This window comes from Coregonus lavaretus (genome assembly GCF_964263955.1).
Source record: "Coregonus lavaretus genome assembly, chromosome: 21".
Lineage (NCBI taxonomy): Eukaryota > Metazoa > Chordata > Actinopteri > Salmoniformes > Salmonidae > Coregonus > Coregonus lavaretus.
Window position 1 is genome coordinate 45,089,478 of NC_140008.1, and position 14,507 is coordinate 45,103,984.

Consider the following 14,507-nt stretch of genomic DNA (forward strand, 5'->3'; position numbering starts at 1 on the left):
CCCCAAAACATCACTGCTCTAGAGGAGATCTGCATGGAGGAATGGGCCAAAATACCAGCAACAGTGTGTGAAAACCTTGTGAAGACTTACAGAAAACGTTTGACCTGTGTCATTGCCAACAAAGGGTATATAACAAAGTATTGAGAAACTTTTGTTGTTGACCAAATACTTATTTTCCACCATAATTTGCAAATAAATTCATTAAACATCCTACAATGTGATTTTCTGGATTCTTTTTTCTCAATTTGTCTGTCATAGTTGACGTGTACCTATGATGAAAATTACAGGCCTCTCTCATCTTTTTAAGCGGGAGAACTTGCACAATTGGTGGTTGACTAAATACTTTTTTTCCCCACTGTATATCCATCCAGGATACCTGGGCCAGGTCAATTAGGAAGGCCTGCTCGCTAAAGTGTTTTAGGGAGCGTTTGACAGTGATGAGGGGTGGTCGTTTGACCGCGGACCCGTTACGGACGCAGGCAATAAGGCAGTGATCGCTGAGATCCTGGTTGAAGACAGCGGAGGTGTATTTAGAGGGTAAGTTAGTCCTAGTGTGAGGGAGAAGGGGATACAGGAAATTAGTTTAAAGAGTATATTAAGTAGAAATTAATTAGATATAGTCTCAAATATTTTGTTATCTTTTTTAAGAGCAACGGGGCTGGCAGGTAGGTTTTAGTTTACCCTTCTCTGGCCCACACTCCAGTACAGTAGGTGGCAGTAATACACCATAACGTTGGATGCCAACCGCCGATAACCCCACCGAAGAAGAAGCACACAATCCCGAAGAAGAACGCTAAAGACTTGTTTACTTGTATTATTGCCATGACCATGTGCTTCACTGTACTTTATGCGTGTTTTCATGATTACAGAAGATAAAGTTGGACGCAAGAATGTATACAACAGCGTGCTTCAAATAACAAGTGACTGTGGAGGATTTCATTAAAATTAGCTAGTAGGCTTGAGAGCAGCTATCTAGCTAGCTAAAACAGCCGTCTAACGTTCGCTGGCTTGATAAAACAGTTAACTTTACCTAGCTAGCTACCTGCCACATTATCTGTCCAGCTTCGATATATTGTGAAAAGCTCAGTCTGCGTTTCGTCGTGCGACACAAAAAAGGAACATCATGGACAAGGTAACGTACCGGCAAAACATTTTGTGAAGAGAAAGCAGCTAGCTAGCTGGCATCTTAGTTAGCTAATGTCAATTCTGTGGTCTCATCATATGGCTGTTCATTTCAGTTGTTTAATTGTATGATCTGAAGTAGCTTGCTCGCCATCTGTTTTCTTAGTAACGTTCATGTGTTGCCATTAAATACTTAGTTAGCTAGCTTGTGTCACAGATAGAACAATGAGACAGATATTTCACCAGATGTATAAATGTGAAGCATCCGGTTGGCGTTTTTACTCACTACCAAATATGGTGGCCGGCAGTGGGAGAAAATGGATTTTGGCCGATATTCTGCTAACTTACTCATCGATTAAACATTTGACCTCTACAGTTTTCTGTTCCCAAAACTAGAATCTATTACGAACAATGTGGAGTAAGTTTTGTAGTATTTACCCTTGGCCAAAGTTCTAAACAAAATTGCGTCGTTTAGATGGAGTGCAAAGATGAATAGAGTTATTGCACGCGCACTTCACAGAGTAGACATTCCCCAACGGAAATATGCAAATGTTGGCTAGAACGCGCCAATTGGATCTCGCTATCTCGTGCTTGGCTCTGCCCACCACCTTGCTTGTTCTGCCCACTATGTCTCATTTGTTCCCGTTTGAAACGACAGGCCGTGGTCTATCTTGTTTTAGTTATAAAAATCTTTGCTTGTATCTAACCTGCCAGCAAGCCAGATAGAATCATGCACTTGTTTAGACCAGACAGACACCCAGGGTGTCAGCCACATGGCATCAGCCCTGGTTTCGAGCAGGGGTATACCCCACCCACCCCATGGTGTCTTGGAGGTCATGTATTCCAGAACATACAGTCCTTTGCTTCTCTCTGTAGTTTGAACCAAACGCTGTCAAATGGGTAGTAAAGCATCCTTCATATTTCACTAGCTAGATGTCAACCTAAACTAGCCAAGTACCTCAACTCCTCCACTGGGTTGAGCGCAGACTATAGTTTTTTTAATGAACCTCTGACTCCTTCGAGTCGCTCTGTGTCAATACTTAAAAAACGTGAATTCTTAAACCCTTACCATGTACCTATGTTTGTCCTCTGTTGCGTGCCTTTCTTTGTTTCTTTTTAATAAAACGTTAATCAAATACAACCACCTCAGCGCTAATGCTCATGTGCCAATTGAATCTCAGTGTGGAGGAGTTGAGGTACTTGGCTAACCTAAAACCAGACATGATAGATAAGGGAAGGGATGGTACAGAATCTTGCAGGAGGCCAGGAGCTGCAGGACTAGGATGAAGCTCTGCAAAATTGGCAGCTGGTGTTATTTTAGATGTCTACACCTTTACTTAGCTATACTATACAACACAGACTGAATAATGTTTCTACAGGCAGATTTCTTAAAGGGTCTCCCCGTTTACAACAAGAGCAACTTCAGCCTGTTCCATGCAGACTCTGTGTGCAAAGCATCGGTGAGCACTTACTCAAATCTATCAGAACATTTGTAATATGACAGATGAACATCATCAGTTTTGCTACACCTGAAACGCTTTTAAATAACTTTTTACAGAACCGAAGACCGTCCGTGTACCTCCCGACATGCGAGTACCCCTCAGAACAGAGTAAGTTCCTTCATCCTTACTGGAGAGCACAGACTTTGATTAGTCTTTATTTGCTTTGTCTTGGGAAACATGTACTGCTAGAAATTGAAAAATGTATTGGAAACTCAAGAGAAGCCATTTCCCCTTACAAAACAACTAAATTATTCTTTATTAATGGATTTCTCTTTTACTTCCTAGTCATTGTCACAGAGAAAACAAATATCCTCCTGCGCTACCTTCACCAACAGTGGGACAAAAAGGTGAGTTGGTAGGGGCTTCCCATTCCTAAATGAATAGATGCTATTCACATGTAAATGTAAGGTGTCATGCAAGAGTAACAGATGTGACCTGTCACCTACCAGGAACTGCTTAAAGTATGGTCAGCCATGCTCACTCCGAAACGGAACATCAACTTTGTAGAGGAGGTTGTCAATCAGGTGAGTGACAGTACTAATTGTCCTCTTCTGTTGAACAGAATGCAGCGAAGAAGAGGGAACAGGAGCAAGGAGAGGGAGGGAGTCCAGCACCTCCACACAAAATTGCGAGGACAGATAGCCAAGAGATGAATGAGGACTCTTAGGAGTTTGTATGTGATTGGCTACGTGTGTGTGTGAATGTGTGTGTGTGAGCACGGATGCGTGCATCTGGAGGAAGCACACAACAGACATGACTATGAAGACATACGAGACACTCACTTTGACAAACAACCTGAGAAAATGTCCACCCTGGTTTAGGAAAAAAAAAAAAAAAGTAGCTTTTTTGTTACATTCTGCAAAGAGTTTCCTGCCTTGTCCAGTGCCCTGTTTTCAGCTTCACTGCCCAGCCCTGACCACATGGGGCCGCTGTAACATCTTTCCACACAGTTTGCTTCATCAGACCCAGTACACTGAACTGCTGCCTGCCACAGCAGGGGAAGACCCAAGGATGTATATAAACCATGGATGATATTTATTGGCAGTTGAGAGGCTTTGAAGCCACTGGTCGGCATATTTGGCACTCCCCAGTAGGAGCAGTCCTCCATGGGAATTAATGGAATTCTACAGTATTTCAATTAAATGTTTGAAGGACAAAATTACATGTATTTAATACTTGTTTTGTTGTTGTAGTGGGGACAGTAACACTAGTACAAAAAAAAAGACTTAAGGAATATGTTTTTAGATATTTGTTGTATGTTTAGCTCACATACTATAATTTAAAAGTATGCATTCAAGTGTCTTAATAGAATAAGTGTCAAATACAAATGTGGACATTAAATGCATTTCAATAGCTTGCACAATCTATTTTTTACGATGGAGGAGGAGTACCAAGATGGCTGTGCTGTGGCTTCAATACAGCGCCCCCGGTCAGTCATCCAGGGTTTATACACATCATTGGGAAGAACCTTCCCCCTGGACCTGTGTTAATGTTCAACATGCGTTATCTTCCATTCTGCTCAAATTTGTTTGTGTTTTAAGTTTGCTGCTTTGTTTTACTGTCAATTTTAGTTCTGAGATGTTTCCTCACTTATCTACTGCCCCCTTCTGGTCAATAGGGCTAACATGACAAGTGACTCAACAGTTTACTAGCTTAGTTTGAATGTTTGATGCTTTCTGGCGAAGCATCCCTATTAAAATTTTTTATAATAGAATGTCAAGCCAAATTGTTTTAGTCACACAGGTGTTGACTACTCAGTTTACTAGAATTTATTTTCAATTTGTTTACACTGCAATCGATGGACCCATTATGTATTTTTATGTCAAACTCACAAAGTTATAGCACAGGTAGAACAAAGAAAAGTAGCCTACATCAATATGAGGGGTAGAGAATGTTGTATTCAGTATGAAGATCTGCAGTGCCTCGTGAAAGTCTACATACCCCTTGCACGGTCTTCACATGTTTGCTGCCTTAAAATTAAATCTAAAAAGGAATACAATTTGGGTTTTTTCCCCTACCTTGTAGATCGGTTGGAAAATAATGAAATGTAATCCCGTTTTGTCTTTTTTTGCCAGCAAAATGTGAAGACTTTCACTAGCGACTATGTAAATATAATAGCTAGTGCCGGCTGTTAGATATTAAGGTATTGGCTTGATATTTCTCAAAAGAAATGACATTGAATCTGCCTTTCGTAAAATGAATACATGTAGCTAAATGGATATTATACTAGATGCCGTTATTAAATGTTAAGAGAAGCACTGCTACCCGATGTTTGTGATCTTGTAAAAAATAAATACAGCTGGGAAGCTTTTGAAAACTTCCCGGGCTGGGGGGAGTTGTGTGGAGAAGAGGATATAGGAATAAAGAGGGTATTATACATAACAGACCACCTGCCATGGAATACAAAAATAGGTGCAGTCGCCATCCTTCCTTGTTCCAGAGATTCATTTGGTACTAGTACTGGTGAAACATTCAGAACATTGCAGATAAAATTGTAATGAAAAGAGCTGACATGATTCATAATATCTGCTCTATATATAATACATTTCTATAAACTTTCTGTAACGTTGCACCCTTCAGAACAGGCCCCAGACCTTTGTTAATATTTACACTGCCCAACAAAGTCACAGCAAATTTATTTTCCGTCCGAATCCAGATGCTGCAATTGAAGTGAGTTGACTGTTGTCAGTGATCTTCCTTCTGTAGGTCTACTTGTCATCCTCTGACGTTGAAGCGTAAAGACATGTAATGCTTTTACTAGACTGTTCTCAATATACACGCTACGCCTTGCCCTGTTTTATGTATAGATGGGTTGGCTGACAACGTCAGGGAAGTTGTGCGTTATGATTCTGAAATGTCAGATAGATCGCAACAATGACAAGAAGCCGCCTTGTGGAGAATCGTAGGTGGCTCGTTTCAGCTCATATCTTGTTATTGACACCATGTCTTGTTTTTAGGTGTTTTGACTGATGTCATGTCTATATGCTAATATGGCAAATATTCGCTAGCTAGCGAGCCAACAACTGTAAAGATGTATTTGAGAGACAAGTGCTCATTGTGCAAATGTATTTGTTTTCAATAAACATTTGGAGATTATATATAGTTCACATGTTGTCAACAGTCTAAGCCAACCCCGTCTGTTTTGCCCCATAGTTGCGTATGTGTTGGAACAACCAACCTGTGTAGGTCAAATGTTATTTTCAGCCTCGCTCAAATAAAAAAAATGTGATTGAAAAGTAGTTTCCGGGCCTCCCAAGTGGTGCAGCGGTCTAAGGCACTGCATCGCAGTACTTAAGGCATCACTACAGACCCGGGTTCGATCCCAGGCTGTTTCGCAGCCGTCCGCGACCGGGAGACCCATGAGGTCCTTAGGGGAGGGTTTGGCAGGCAGGGATGTCCTTGTCCCATTGCGCTCTAGCGACTCCTTGTGGCGGGCCAGGCGCATGCAAGCTGACTTGGGTCGCCAGATGTTTCGGTGTTTCCTCCGACACATTGGTGCGGCTGGCTTCCGGGTTAAGCGAACAGTGTGTCAAGAAGCAGTGCGGCTTGGCAGGGTCGTGTTTCGGAGGACACATGGCTCTCGACCTTTGCCTCTCCCGAGTCCGTACGGGAGTTGCAGCGATGGGACAAGACTGTAACTACCAATTGGATATCACGAAACCTGGGGAGCAAAAGGTGTAAAAAGTACCCCAAAAAAATTAATAATGGTTTCCGTTATGTCATTGAAACAATGTAAAGGTACATTTGTTTCATACTTTCATGTTTCAGGGAAGAAAGAAATTAACATTTCAGTTTAAATTTGTTTTATTATCTATTTTCAAATCTTACAAAAAATGACAAAATAAATGTAAATAAATAAATAATCCCATTTTCCAGTATTATATTTTTCTTGAAAATATAAATAATTTTTTTGTACAGTGGTACATTGGAAGATAACATGATGTCTTGTCAGTTAGTGAGGCTGTCGTGAATATGTTTTTTTATTTAGTTAAGAGGTTTAAGGGAAGGGTTCTACATACTGGTAGCTGTACAGTAAATCTCACCTCCACACATCCACTTCACTGTCCAGTTTCATGATGACACTACAGGTACCCCTCCCACCTCAGGCTAGCCCATCAAAGAAAAGAAAAAAAGTGACACTATGCTTTTGGCTGCATTCACACAGGCAGCCCAATTCTGATCTTTTGCAACTAATTTGTCTTTTGACCAATCAGATATTTTGCCAATAATTGGTTAAAAGATCAGAATTGGGCTGCCTGTGTAATCACAGCATTTAAGGCTGGATTTAGGCAACTGCCCCAAACAAGTGGTTTTCATTCACAAAATTCACTCAGGTTATGTCTACACCTGACACTTACATGCGACCTTTGCTATCAGAATACCAAGATCGCATTGAAAAGAAGGTCTGATTGTGTTCAGATCTGGCTGACCACTTCAGGAGGTGGTCAAGGATGCATTGTGTGCAGATTTCTCCTCAGTCTGGATGCAATCAGGCTACCGAAAGCACATATAGTGGGTGGCGTCATCAGCACTCCTCCCACAAGTCTCCAGAAAACGTGTGTTTTGGGACCGAGAGGGACCTTTTCATTATAAAGTTGAAGGAAATACATTCCTAGCGTGCGAGGAACGTGTTTGCTGGCCTCCTAAATGCTAGCCATCTAGCTAATATTTAGGAAAATGATTTTTGGGTTGGCTAGAGTTAGGCTAACCCGTTTGCAATCCTACAGTATTTAGCTACTGCCATCAGTTGTTGTGTTATCATATTTGGCCTATTCCACCGTTTGTATACTGGCATTTGAATATAGTGCAGGAAAAGGGAGTCCGGACACGGTAGACACATTTAAATATAGGTGTAGACACATGACGCTTTCGGAATTCCATGATCCAGAACTCTGATTGGATATTAAAGCTGCATGAACTGTAAAGTTTAGACATGGCCTCGGTTCTCTTCTCGCAACCCTTCTCATATTTGTAACTAAGCAGTGCCATGATAGAACATCAAAAGGTAAACTCGTTCAGAGCACTTCCTTACAGTTTGAAAATACTTATAGTTGCACTGATACTGACATGATCCGTTTCACTACTTCTAAGTAGCCCTGTCTGGTAAAACCTAACAAAAAGGGTCAACATGTTTAGTGAGGCCAAACATGTTTTGGCCACTGACCCCAAAAAAGGCTGCATCTCGATAGTCTTACTAACATGGCCTTAGCTCCTTGTCTCCTTTCCTTCATCTGCACTTATCTGAAAATGGCGGACAGGTAAAAGCAACATGTTAGTTGCCTACTGGGAATTTGCTTTAGCTTGTCCATTTCTTTCAGATCAGGGAAATAGAGGAAGCCATTCAGAACTACTAAGATACAACCTATATCAAATGTTCCAGAGCTGCGGCATGCAGGTGTACCATGGATGACTGTTACTGACAATGGCCTATGACAGATCATCTAATCAAACACTTCCAAATGTGTCTGACTAAGCAGGACTAAGCAGCTGCTTCACTACAGTAAATGAGAACAAAATCGAAATCATGTCTCAATCGTTTCATCCGTGGCGTAGTTATTTGGCATTATTCACAAATGTATGATGACGTTGATGATAGTAACCAAATTGTTTCCTTGTTATTTGTACAGAATGACTTAATTTTTAAATTTATTTTTAGTCATTTAGCAGACGCTCTTATCCAGAGCGATTTACAGGAGCAATTAGGGTTAAGTGCCATGCTCAAGGGCATATCGACACATTTTTCACCTAGTCGGCTCGGGGATTATGGCTGTAGAGTGAGGGGGAAATGTAATGATAAGGTCAGATGTTACTCACTCCCACACAAACAACTGCTCTTTCTGTTTCCTTATTGCCTTGAAGTGCCTTTTCAGCTCAAATACATCCTCATTTAACTACTACTACCACTACTAGTTCAGTCAGTCAGAGCTCAATACTCATTGTTTCCATTATATGCATGTAAATACTCAACCTGGTTTCAGAGCATTTCGTATTATTCTGTACGTAAATCCGAGACACTCTATTTAGTATCATATGTTATGTTTTGTATGGTATGTATTAATTTGTCCATCACCAATTTTGTATGATATGTTACAAATTACAATTCGTATTATATGTTACCAATTTGCGAAAAGGTACTATATGTTACGAATTTTCTAAACGTATATGTTACGAATTCTACCTAGGTGGCTAACGTTAGCTAGGCTAGGGATTAAGGTTAGGGTTAAGTTTAGGAGTTAGGTTAAAGGGTTAGGTAAGGTAAGGGTTAGGTAAGGTAAGGGTTAGGTAAGGTAAGGGTTAGCCTAAAGGGTTAGGGTTAGCTAACATGCTCAGTAGTTGCAAAGTAGCTAAAAAGTAGTAAGTAGTTGAAAAGTTGCTAATTAGCTAAAAGTTGTCCGTGATGAGATTCAAACTTCGCGTTATACGCCCACCCAACCAACCATGCACCCATCCACCCTACTTTTGTTTTTACCTTAAGTAACCATCTGTCTTATGTAACCATACCAAACATAACATATCATAACATAACTTGAGTGTCTTGGATTTACATTTACTATGTTATGTCTAGTCTATGAGACCAGGCTGAAATACTATATTGAGTATCATTGCAGAAGCATCACATTAGGCTGTAGCTTGTATAGTTACTGCTAGGCAATCCATGCAAAATGAAAGTGTATGCATGTTTTTGGCCAAAATTCATATTTGATAGGTAACCTCATCTCATATTTAAAGCACAGAGAGAGATGAAAAGAATAGTGTACCAGGGGAGCATCCTTAGATTAGGTTTCCTATTTCAGAAGGGAGACAGGTGTGAGTCTGGTTCAGCCCAGATGGAGAGAGGAGAGATGGGATGTTCAGTATTAATACCCACACTGAGAAGCCAGGTCAGGTGGAGGAGATCCTATTGGGTGGTGGAACTAGAGATGCACTGGGCTAAGGCATGGACCAGTAGAGGACAAGTGTTTATGGCTGTGCCACTGTGTCCCTCCAACACTATATTATTGCAAATATCTTAGCCAGAGAGGATGACGTGGAGGTGCATAGTTAATGTTTATGTCTCTCTGTGCTGAATCACTGCTGTGAAGTGCAGTGGTTCTTCTTTTCAATGAACAAGACTGGATGTATTATGAGTTTATAGGCACAGATCTAATATCAGATTACCTTCCCCAAATCCAGAATATAACAGTAGGGGTGGGGGACACAAAACTGACTGCAGATCAGTATCCAGAGACAACGTCATCATACTCTTAAGTTAGAGACGTATAAACCACTTTCTTGTTCTCTGGCACCATCCTCTGGCCACATTATAGAAAATAAAGATGGTTCAATACTCTCTTTGGATTTGCTTATAAAAGGAATTTAGAAATCTGTGATCTCTAGAAATGTAACTATGTTCTCACATGCCAGTGTACTCAGAAAGGTATTGCTTTGGCAACATCCCAAATTACATATATCCCAAAATACATAAGGGGAAATAAAATACATATCAGCTCTCAAATGAATGATTGTGAACAGCAGCCATACGGATGTAGGAACTAGGGATGGTCAGATGAAATGACAACAGCATCAGTATAAGATACTAGCGATAAAAAAAGCAAGTGTTTGCATATGTTAGGTTGTGTTATGAGGCAGGCTGGTATAGTCCTTCCTTACACCTGCAGAACAAGCTCTGCTGTCTCAGTGCAGGACATCAGGGTTTAGTGCAAATGTTCTCTCTTTCTATCTCACTAATCTAGTCAGATCTTTGTGTTGAAATGGAGTGCCATGATTAGTATACTGTCTAGAATGTCTCTCTCTGCAGGCTTGAATGGGGAGAGATTAGAATGGCACACAGTAGACTACAGTAACCCAGACTCTCCATAGCACATACTGAATACTGTCTAGCCTACACAGACATCCATGTCAACATCCTGTGGCATCTTCCTTCATCGGACTCTCAGTTTCCTGGGCAGGCATCAGTCAAAACAGCTGTCATTCTCTCCCTCTCTCTTTCTTTTCCTCTCTCCCTCTCTCTAGAACACATACTGATATGAGACAGACAGCCTGTCTTTTATCAAACGACTTTCATCTCTGCCTTTCACAACATCCTGTTTCACTCTCACTGTCACACATACACTTCAGATATTGCGGTTGTTTTCTTGGGAGGTATATACTAAGCTCTGGTGGTTCTTTTTGCTTTGTAAATAAAGCTCATGGCACGTCATGTATGTCTTTAAATGGGAGTTTAGGTTGATGAGAATGACCTTCACGTGTTTCACAGTACTGCTGAATTTGAAACACTGATTGATATTGCTCGGCTAGCAAAGCCGCTTCATATAAGTAGTAAAGCCGATAGGCCTTTATAGTTAAAAATTAGTCTGATATCAGGCGATCATTTTGTGGCGACTACGAAAGGTCTCATTATGCGTCTGATTCACACAACATTTTTTTCCCCTTTTCTTCTCTTCCCCAAAACCAGGCTGTTATGTTCCAGTGGCAAGATGGCCACCAAGATGCTTACAATTTTCAGACTAGAATAAATCAAGATACACTGCTCTCCCTTATTTCCCCCAAAGTTTTAGAAACACAGCTCATGCATTTCTATATGTATTGCAGACAGAAGTAAGGTGTGTGTGTGTGTCTGTGTACGTGCACGGGTTATGCTTTCGTCATCACCACCATCAGCCCATTCCCCTCACAGTCTCTAGGCAGCGTCTACATACACAACTTCAGGCCCAGACAGCATGGAGAGAGGCTTGGCCTTTTCGCCCCCACATGTTTTTCCTTCGAGTAGATAGATCAAGTTAAGTTCTCACAGCAGTTTGTCATCTCTCTCCAAAGAGAGACTAGACTTTAGGGTCCGAGGAGTCTGTGTGGCGTTCGTTCTCCTCCCCGTCCCCTCCAGGTGAAGGGATCTCGTCCGGCACCCCGTTCAGGTTAGACTTGGCGGGCTGTTTGTCAGACCCCTGGGACCCCTCCCCTGGTCGGGGTAACTGGGACCCGTTCACACAGGAGCCCCCCTCCGACTTCCCAAAGTTAAACAGTTTCCCCGGGTTGAATGACTTGCTTGGCGACTGAGACCACTCCTGGTTACCGCTTGGGGCGGTCGTGGACGTCGTGCTATTTGTTGCCGTGGCGGCCGCTGCTGCAGCAGCAGCCGCCGCTTCCTTCTTATTCTCGGGTGACTTGAGGAACTTGAAGCTAAGGAACCCGGGGAGCTTGGGTTCGTTTCCGATGGGAGACTGAGGGGAGCGCGCGCTGCAGGAGGAGAACTTGCTCTGTAAGGGGATGATCTGTTTGAGCTTCATCACGTTGTTGTTGGCCAGGAGGGAGCTGGGCCTCTTGGGCTTGTCCCCCCCTCCACCCCCCCCAGTACGGGACTTCCCCCCGTGGCTCTTGTCGTGGTGGTGGTCTCCCCCGGAGGAGTCCTTCCCCTCATCTCTCTCCCTCTCCCTGCGAGCCTGGTGCTCCGCCTGCCTCTGCCTCTCCTCCTCCTCTCTCCTCCTCCTCTGTAGCTGTTGATAGTGTTGCTGCGCCTGCCGCTCGTGCTTCTGTAGGGAAAGAAACAACCGTTACAACAACTCATACAAACACAGTCTGACAAAAATGTGCACACTCTGAACAGAGAAACTATCTATTCACTCTTAACCTCTACCAGGTACAGCCAGAAGAGTATGGGCTAGCCCTCTGAGCCAGGTTACTCTCTAGGTTTCTTCCTTCTGGGGAGTTTTCCTACCCAATGTGCCTCTACTTCTGCTTGCTCTTTAAGGTCTAGGCCGCATTACTGTATCACTTTGGGTTACTGGGTCACTTTGTGACAACTGGTGATATTAAAAGGGCTTTCTAAATCAATTTGATTGATTATTGATTGATTGATACAATGAACTCCTCACAACACCAATGTGATTCAGGCATGGACAATTTACCTTAAAGGCCTCCCTGCGTTGGTACTCCAGTTTTGCCATCTCCTCTCCTACCCAGCTGGGGATGTCTGGGATCGCAACGTGAATGATGTACTTCAGCAGGATGGCAAAGTGCTGAGAGAGTGAGCGAGCGAGAAAGAACATTATAACATTGAAAAGATTAGGCTGGTCAGGCTATTTGAGTTAGCAGGCCAAGCCAGAGAGCTGTTTACCTGTGAGCTGTTTTCTGGCTGCAGTGCAGTGCTGTGCTGTGTTTATTTAGTATGTTGAGACTCTGTCCTATTCTGTGCACCCCCCTCCTCTCCCCTTTACACCTCACCACCGGCAGATGTCCAGAGATCGTGTAACACTTGAGATTTTTTACAGGTATGTACAGTCTCTGGCTGGGAGTAGGGTTCACATCACTCACCACCCATCTGCCTTGTCAACAACCACAGAAATACCCAGGAATGAACCGCCTCATATCACACTTTATAATTTTTACTGCTATGGGCACTTAGTTGAAGAGCTGAAATCCGCCTCAGAGAAGGATACATTTCATTGAGGTAGCTGTGGTTAGCTTTAAAATAGTCTTACTTGTTTCTAAGCTTTCATAGTGGCTTAAGACACCTGCTGCTGACTAGTGAGCAAGACTAGCTTCAACATGGTAGATACCGTTCTAATGAAAATCCCTTCTCTGGGATATAAAACAACTTTAACATCTTTACTTATGAAATAATTAAAGAAAGGAGGAAGTTAATATGAAACTGCAAATAACATGCAATAGGACAGCAGTCTCCAAAATATATGTCATATTTATTATTTTGACTTAATCTCATTCTGCACACTGAGGACGGCTTGATGCTGAAACACATTGGTGCAGCTACAGGTTATAATAAACGTTTGAAATATGTATTTTGGAAGATGCTACAATGACCATAGCTCACTGTGGTGACTTCTAAAGAGACAAGTCTATAAGGCCTGCTGGGCTGCTGTCAGTTTGAGAGGTTGAGCTGCTCTGAGATCAGTTTCCCAGCCATATATCCTCCCCTCAACTATTAGAAGACGTCAATCAAATCTGACTCTGGACCAGTGCTGAGAGTTAGTCTACCACCTACAAAATCCCTATTTAAACCCTGCCAACACTGAAACAGAGTGAGACTGAGAGACTAACTCATAAAACACGGGTCTATGCAAGTCAAATCCCCATCAGCCCACTGAGCTAATGCCTAGGCATTAGCTGATGTCAGGTGTGTGACGGTAGTAGAGTCTGTACTTCGAGGATGACGATGGAGATGATGACCATCTCAGGGCTGAGCCAGGGGAAGAGTCGCTGAAGCTGACCACACTGACCAATCAGGTAACAGTTGACTATGATGGCGATTAGACCCATGGCCTCCATTGCTGTCTGCAGAGAGAGAGAGACACACACAACAGACAGGCTTATTATATGTACATACAGTATTACACAGAACCTCATGCCTATAAAGCTTACCCAAGGTAAATTCATGATTAGGTTTATACGAAAGGCCACTGTCTCGCAGTCCTACCTGTCCTTGTCCCTCAGTCCTACCTGGCCTTGTACCTCATTCCTACCTGCCACTGTCCCTCAGTCCTACTTGTCATTGTCCCTCAGTCCTACCTGTTGCTCAGTGCTACCTGTCCTGTCTCTCAGTCCTACTTGTCCTGTCCCGCAGTCCTACCTGTCCCTCAGCCACTGTCCCTCAGTTCCACCTGTCCCTCAGTCCTACCTGTCCTTCAGTCCTACCTGCCACTGTCCCTCAGTCCTACCTGTCCTGTCCCTAAGTCCTACCTGTCCCTCAGCCCTACCTGCCACTGCCCCTCAGTTCTGCCTACCACTGTCCCTCAGTCCTACCTGCCAATGTCCTTCAGTCCTACCTGCCACTGTCCTTCAGTCCTACCTGCCACTGTCCCTAAGTATCATTAAAAAATAAATAATTTGTAAGTTATTTTCAATTTGACATTACATTAAGTACTGAGCTTG

The 14,507-nt window shown here is 42.7% G+C and overlaps 2 protein-coding genes across 2 annotated transcripts in view; one reads left to right on the forward strand and one right to left on the reverse strand.

Moving 5' to 3' along the window:
• The first annotated feature begins 735 nt into the window (after nucleotides 1-735).
• LOC311148887 (DET1- and DDB1-associated protein 1-like) lies at nucleotides 736-4,883 on the forward strand. Its single transcript, XM_084185899.1, has 5 exons — nucleotides 736-1,132; nucleotides 2,502-2,582; nucleotides 2,681-2,732; nucleotides 2,910-2,971; nucleotides 3,187-4,883. The coding sequence occupies exons 1-5, from the start codon at nucleotides 1,124-1,126 to the stop codon at nucleotides 3,289-3,291; spliced, it is 309 nt and encodes a 102-aa protein (XP_084042025.1). The 5' UTR covers nucleotides 736-1,123; the 3' UTR covers nucleotides 3,292-4,883.
• A 6,563-nt stretch (nucleotides 4,884-11,446) lies between these two features.
• Nucleotides 11,447-14,507, reverse strand: part of LOC311148545 (anoctamin-8-like) — a gene marked incomplete at both ends in the record, with an annotated part of 61,009 nt that continues 57,948 nt past the window's right edge. Inside the window, 3 exons of the mRNA XM_084185528.1 lie at nucleotides 11,447-12,151; nucleotides 12,527-12,637; nucleotides 13,779-13,910. Coding sequence (XP_084041654.1) covers nucleotides 11,447-12,151; nucleotides 12,527-12,637; nucleotides 13,779-13,910 — 948 coding nt within the window. The remainder of the gene's footprint in view (nucleotides 12,152-12,526; nucleotides 12,638-13,778; nucleotides 13,911-14,507) is intronic.

Coding starts and splice junctions, on each gene's coding strand:
- LOC311148887 (XM_084185899.1), top strand. Junction 2,583..2,680: donor ACTCTGTGTGCAAAGCATCG/GTGAGCACTTAC, acceptor AACTTTTTACAG/AACCGAAGACCGTCCGTGTA. Junction 2,972..3,186: donor ACCAACAGTGGGACAAAAAG/GTGAGTTGGTAG, acceptor TCTGTTGAACAG/AATGCAGCGAAGAAGAGGGA.